The sequence below is a fragment of the Ceratina calcarata genome, unplaced genomic scaffold (assembly GCF_001652005.2).
Source record: "Ceratina calcarata isolate Rehan_Ccalc_2016 unplaced genomic scaffold, ASM165200v1 scaffold493.2, whole genome shotgun sequence".
Classification (NCBI taxonomy): domain Eukaryota; kingdom Metazoa; phylum Arthropoda; class Insecta; order Hymenoptera; family Apidae; genus Ceratina; species Ceratina calcarata.
The window spans coordinates 61628-68996 of NW_017173655.1; the positions used below are offsets into that span (position 1 = coordinate 61628).

Below are 7369 nucleotides of genomic sequence, written 5' to 3' on the forward strand. Positions count from 1 at the left end.
TTAAAAATTTCTTATGATGAAGAAAAACAAGTCGAATTTTAGAAACTTTACTCCTCTGTAAATATTATTTTTTCAAATATTGAACCCAGCTTTTTATTACGTGTTTTAAACTTTTGACAGATATCTTATGGCTCATACATACAATCTTAAGAACTGTCTTATTACTCTTATCATGTCACAAAATATTGTAATCGAACTTACTTCATTAATAAATTTTATCAGAATAAAAATGAAGTGTTCTATCATTATCCTTCCTTTTCTTCTACTACTTTTACAAAGTTGAAAATTCTTCATCTAGACGTTCTAATCCTAACAATCTTACACCGTAAAAAATTGATAAATCGGAATTCCCCGTTTAATATTTCATGAAACCCTTGAATAAAGATGAAGTGTAAAAAAATAAGAACCGCAATAACCGGTGAGGAAGGATGAGGAACGGAGCGGCGCCGAGCGGATCGGAGCGTGACGGAGCGGCGGGGGCGGACGGTTCTCGCGAGGAAAAGCTGAAACGCGCTGCGAAGCGGAGCGGATCGCATCGCCGCCGCCGGCTCCACTGGCTCCAGTAGTAACCGAGCCGCCGCGACGAGACGAGGAACGCAGCGGCGGCGTCCCACACCGGAGCGTATCGTCTGTTCCTCTTTTTCCCTTCGTCGCCGCCGCGTCCACCGACGATCGCAAAACGACGAGCGCGCAGGCCTCGAGGAATTTTGCATCCCGGGTGCAGTGAAGTTTCTGTGAACACCGTGCTCGGATATACCAGTTGCTGTTTCACCGGTAGAACATTCTTTCCGTACCTCGCTTGGTTTCTTTAATTATCGAGAAATTTTATTTCAAGCCTTTAAGTATTCAGAATACGAATTGAGAAGTCGATTTTTGGAGAACCTTTTTAAACTCGAACCAGGCGCTGCACGTAGAACGATGAGCGATTCTCTGACTAATTCAAACGATTCTTTTACTTAGAATTTACAGAGATTTTCTTTGATTCACTTCGAAATTTATTTTGTTGCTCAGAATCGAAAAGGAATTAGTCGGACGAATTAGCCATCGTCGGGCGTAAGTCGGATCCTGGAGGTCCGTTTGAAACGGTTGCAGGGACGCGTTCTCCGAAAGCAGAAGTGAAAGTACACCAGCGCAGAAGATCGCGTTTATCTCGATGATCAGAGCACGTGCTGGTGTCCAGTAATAGTCTCAGATGTGAACAGGATCGATCGGGCATCGAGATGAGGCTCGCATTAAGTGTCGTTTGTTCGCTCCTGTTGATCCTCCCGTCGTCCTTCGCGGACGAGCGCCAGGACGACGTGGGATGTCCGCACTTGTGCATGTGCTTCGGGACTACCGTCAGATGCATGTTTCAGAAGTTGGATCGTGTGCCACGGGTGCCGACCAACACCACGGTCCTGTAAGTACACAAATGCCTCTTCGACTTCTACTCTCCTATTCCTCCTTTCTTCGTCCGCCTCCGCTGTCTCTAAACCCGTGCGTTTCACTCGTACTTTCTGATCCTCAAAAGAATTCCTATTGTTCCACGTATCTTTCTACACACACGAACCATTATAAAAAAGAAATTCATTCCATCGTGATTTAACTTTTCGATAAAAGAACTAATGGAATTATTGCACTTTTTTAATATTCTCGACGTTCTCAAGTGAACGATAATAATTGGAGGCATAAATAGAAAACAGAGTTTAGATTAATTGATAGGAAATAGCGTCAAGAATTCCTATTGTTCCATGTATGTTTCTACACACACGAACCATTATAAAAAAAAATTCATTCCATCATGATTTAACTTTTCGATAAAAGAAGTAATGGAATTATTGCACTTTTTTAATATTCTCGACGTTCTCAAGTAAACGATAATAATTGGAGGCATAAATAGGAAACAGAGTTTTGATTAATTGATATAAAATAGCGTCAATAATTCCTATTGTCTCATATGGGTTCGTCCACACACGAGCCATTATAAAAAAAATTCATTCCATTATTTAACTTTTATTCGATAAAGGAAGCAATGGAATTATTGCATTTTCTTAATATTCTCGACGTTCTCAAGTGAACGATAATAATTGGAAAGGGAGGCATAAATAGGAAAGAGAGTTTGGAGAAGCTGTGTTCGTTAATTGATAGGAAGTAGCGTCGCGATTCGCAAGCAGTCGAGTAATTAACTCCGGGTGGATGATCGAGAAAAATCGTATAGCGCCGGGTCAATTGAAACTTGACTAGCGGCGGTTCTCGTTGTCCAACCGCCCCGGTCGCACGGGGGCAATAACTTTCGATTGGAGATGCGTAAGTGTATTTTTCACGTAATTGGAGTATCGCGTTTCAACCGCCATCGCGGGCAATCATAGTTTTCTCAGTAAAGTAAACTCGGTCAACGCGATCAGCTTTTTAGTTATTAGACCAACTCGACGATGGCGACGTGAGTTATGAAAGAATTTAATCAAATTTACGCATTGTCTCAAGTGATGAGTATCTAAGTAATTTACAATTAGAAAGAATGTGGTATCCTCACAGAGTGAGCAAGGCTTGTTTGTCTTTCAATTCTCGACGTCTTGTTAATTATCAAAGTAAGAAAAGAAGAAACAGTGGATCGAGTTACGTTCTAAGAAGTTATTCAATGATTCATGTAAATATTCGCTCAGTGTCTTTTATTAAAAATAAATTTATTAATTCCTGCAAAGACACTTTCTTATTTTTTCCACTGATTTTTCAACAGAATTCATCGCGTGGCATGCCAAGTTCACGTCGATCGCACGGTTCGATATTTCCCAACGCTCTGCAGCGTGTTTTCGAATACAGTTAAAATAGGCATGACCGTACAGCTTGAACTATGTAGAGGCGGACGTAAATGAATGCTTCAGCGAAGAAACAAAGCCGGATGGACTTATTCTATTAAAGAATTTTATACGTTCCATCTGTTGTCTCATATGCCAAAAGTCTATATCGCTTTTTAAATATTCTTTTTATTAGGATTTTAATTGAAGTATTAATCATTATACGAAATGTTGCATGAAACATTTTATTAAGCATTATAACATCACATCGTTAATTCAAAACGATGATTCCGTTTCATAATTTTATGCGATATTAAAATATCTTAAAAAGTTCAAAGCAGAATAGATATTGTCTTCCATTTCACAATCGATCAGTCGAATTTTTATAAATATTCGAAACGCATACATGAATTCTATTTAAATGAGTACACTTTGTACAAAATCTTGAACGGCTTTTGTTCTATTCGTGTGGGAAAGGGTTTGTCTTTCTCGCTTTGTTCGTGGAAAAACGGATATAGATCCCGGTCAAACGGGTGAAAAAACGATAAGCGCGTGTACCTGTAAATAATGTTCACACGTCGCTACGTTTTATCGCCTGTGTCACCCTCGATCGGGCTAACAAGTCCGTTTAAATATTTGTTTCCGATCGTTCCTTTTTTTTTTTTTATTACTTCCACTGTTATCTGGAAATTGCACAATTTGTGACATAAAAACAGGTCCGTTATCTTGTTTTTCAAAATTAGATTGTATAATTAAAGTTTATGCAAAAGCTCGCGGAGGCTTTTTGCATTAAAGGTAAATACGAACGTGACATAATTCTTTAAAAATCTCAATTTCTATTTTTTAAATTCGAATAGAAATTTGCATAAAGAATGTTCATGAGAGTTGTTCAATGCAGAAGTGAATACGTCGACATTATTAATATACATTTCAATTCTGAATTCGACCGTAACTCTGGTTTCCCGTTGAACATAACTTTAGAAAACGCGTAAAAACGTCGGATTTATTTTACGCGAACCGATCGCGTGGCGAAAACCCGGCGGAAAATTAACTGCCACGGGTGGACGAAAGGGAATATAACAAGTTTCCTTTCGAAAGGCTATGAAATTTTCGTGAAATCGCATTTTCCAGCGTTCGGATACACGTCGTAAGAGCCGAAATGTTAATTATAAGGACAGCTGTTTCGATGATTGAGTCTCGCTTTGAGACATAGAAAACTGCAACGTAAAACTCGTGCTTGACGCCATATTTTACATAAAATCGAAACTTATTCCGATTTCAATGACTCTGAAAATATTTTATTAAAAAAAAATGTAGAAAAAGGTACGACACGTTGAACGCAATTTGTATTGTATTAAAAAAAATTATGTTATTTTGGAAAATTCATTTTTCTCAATTCGATAAGTAGAAGTCTTTATTACTTTAGAACAATTTTCATGATGAGCGAGCAATGAGGTGAAGGATTCCGTTAAATAAAGGACTTACGGATCAGTCACAAAGGAGTCGATGATTATTATTATCGAAGAGAAGAGCGTAATTAAAAGAAATCGGTATCAATCGAACCGTTGCTTCCTATTTAATCCAGTTGACCTCGGGCGTAATAGAGCATCTTGAAATAATTTATAATTTCTTATCTCCCTCGAATTACGCAATTCTATGTACGTACGTACCTACGTACACAAGATGAATTCGCTGTTCTCGAAAGTCCAAGCTTTTATCTTTTCCCCGTTTCTCATTAGCAAGCGATAATTCATCTAAAAGTGAAGAATTTAACAACTCGACGTGATAAAATAGACGAAACCAAAGAGAAAGTAGAATTTTCGATATAAAATGTTTGAGGACCTTCAATATAAATTGCCTAAATATAAAAATCTCTGAATGGAACGTGTATCATTAGAGTGAAAGTTTGACAAAGAATCGGCTACGGTAAAAGTAAGAATAAACATTTCCGACAGCGTCTCATCTATTCTTCAACAGCGACGATTGCGTAAAAATGTAATCCCGCACGGCTGTCGGATCGGTATAATAAATCGGCAGTGTCGGGCGAGAGCAAACAACGCTGCTCGTACCTACGTACACGTCTTTTGTGATCGATTTTCCTGGAAACGCGACGTTACCCGTTCCAAATGAAAACGATAGGGACACGTCTCGCCGATACGTCGTTTATATTAAGAAATGGCCGTCGTCAAATCCCTTCCATTTCGTGCCCGTCGGTTCCCCTAACTAATTCTATTTTCACGCGTATTCGCAGATTCGTTCCGCGTTTACGAGATGCCCATTTCACATAAACGTGTACAAGTTCGCTTGACACCGTCTCATTTGTAGTACTCCAAAGATCAACGCGATGGACACTGAACAATACATTATTCAATCAAATTATGCCAGGGAATTCGATGTTATAATCGGATATTTTCATGAAATTTAATACACTTATATGAAATGTTTTAATTAAAACAATGTATAAGGAGATACTGATCATTGACTCGTGCAACATAATGTTGAAAAGATCTGCAGCGAGATGGAATTTGTAAAAGGTTTACGTTCACGACTCGTTCATTATGTCTTGAATTAATCGTTTCGCGAGGTAACGAGCGACTCCTCCCATCCATTGTCCCTCGCGAGGGTGCTCGAAGCTAACGAGACCGTTTTACCCGACGCAGGAAAGTACAGGAGAAATCGAGAGGCATTCGTTTCATCTAGAGAAGAGCGTAATTAAAAGAAATCGGTATCAATCGAACCGTTGCTTCCTATTTAATCCAGTTGACCTCGGGCGTAATAGAGCATCTTGAAATAATTTATAATTTCTTATCTCCCTCGAATTACGCAATTCTATGTACGTACGTACCTACGTACACAAGATGAATTCGCTGTTCTCGAAAGTCCAAGCTTTTATCTTTTCCCCGTTTCTCATTAGCAAGCGATAATTCATCTAAAAGTGAAGAATTTAACAACTCGACGTGATAAAATAGACGAAACCAAAGAGAAAGTAGAATTTTCGATATAAAATGTTTGAGGACCTTCAATATAAATTGCCTAAATATAAAAATCTCTGAATGGAACGTGTATCATTAGAGTGAAAGTTTGACAAAGAATCGGCTACGGTAAAAGTAAGAATAAACATTTCCGACAGCGTCTCATCTATTCTTCAACAGCGACGATTGCGTAAAAATGTAATCCCGCACGGCTGTCGGATCGGTATAATAAATCGGCAGTGTCGGGCGAGAGCAAACAACGCTGCTCGTACCTACGTACACGTCTTTTGTGATCGATTTTCCTGGAAACGCGACGTTACCCGTTCCAAATGAAAACGATAGGGACACGTCTCGCCGATACGTCGTTTATATTAAGAAATGGCCGTCGTCAAATCCCTTCCATTTCGTGCCCGTCGGTTCCCCTAACTAATTCTATTTTCACGCGTATTCGCAGATTCGTTCCGCGTTTACGAGATGCCCATTTCACATAAACGTGTACAAGTTCGCTTGACACCGTCTCATTTGTAGTACTCCAAAGATCAACGCGATGGACACTGAACAATACATTATTCAATCAAATTATGCCAGGGAATTCGATGTTATAATCGGATATTTTCATGAAATTTAATACACTTATATGAAATGTTTTAATTAAAACAATGTATAAGGAGATACTGATCATTGACTCGTGCAACATAATGTTGAAAAGATCTGCAGCGAGATGGAATTTGTAAAAGGTTTACGTTCACGACTCGTTCATTATGTCTTGAATTAATCGTTTCGCGAGGTAACGAGCGACTCCTCCCATCCATTGTCCCTCGCGAGGGTGCTCGAAGCTAACGAGACCGTTTTACCCGACGCAGGAAAGTACAGGAGAAATCGAGAGGCATTCGTTTCATCGGATATCAATCGGGAATGCGCCTCTCTTTAATGAAAACATTCAGCCCAGGCAGTAATTTTATTCATGCCTTATTTCCGTCCAATGAAAATTCCAGTCGATTTTTTTATAACGAACCCTCGAGCACTCTTTGTTCAACCGTTATCAGCCAGTAATAGAGATCTTACAATTAGTTTTAATCACCGCGCCGGCGAGACATACGAGCAGACCTTTCGCGTTATGGCCTCTTGTGTCTGACACTCGACTGAAACATTAAGGCTGATTCGAGCGTCTTCTGTTCATGAATAATGCCCAATTAAAGATGATACTAATTGTAAGTAGCCATTCCTAGGATCAGTCGTTCGGTTTGTGAAAGGATTATGAAATAAAAATGCCAATATCTGTTTCTATTCATTTATTAATCAGAAACCAACTTCTTCTTATTAATTTGACGTAACATTTATTAGCATATACATTAAATTATTGAATAATCGACAAACAATTTAAAACAAAGAGATTCTTATTCTATGTCGTAGTTCTTCGCTTGGTAGCGTTTGCAAAGACTTTACAAACGCTACCAACCCAGGTCTCACCGCGTGGAGGTGACTACGTTCGAGACCCGGACAGTGGACAATCCCCACTGCCCCCTTCCCTATTAAATTGCCACCCTATTATACGGAGCGAATATTGGAGAAGGATTTTAAACGATTGCGAACAAGACTCTAACTATTGACTCTAACTATGGA

The 7369-nt window shown here is 39.1% G+C and overlaps 1 protein-coding gene across 2 annotated transcripts in view; it reads left to right on the top strand.

The window, feature by feature from the left end:
• Window positions 1-555: 555 nt before the first annotated feature.
• Pxn (Peroxidasin) overlaps window positions 556-7369 on the top strand; it is a 20162-nt gene continuing 13348 nt past the window's right edge. Inside the window, exons 1-2 of one of the 2 annotated variants that reach the window (XM_018029710.2) lie at window positions 556-774; window positions 1012-1399. In XM_018029710.2, the coding sequence (XP_017885199.1) occupies window positions 1221-1399 (179 nt within the window). In that variant the 5' untranslated portion in view covers window positions 556-774; window positions 1012-1220. The remainder of the gene's footprint in view (window positions 775-1011; window positions 1400-7369) is intronic. The other variant, XM_018029709.2, reaches the window with a different exon arrangement.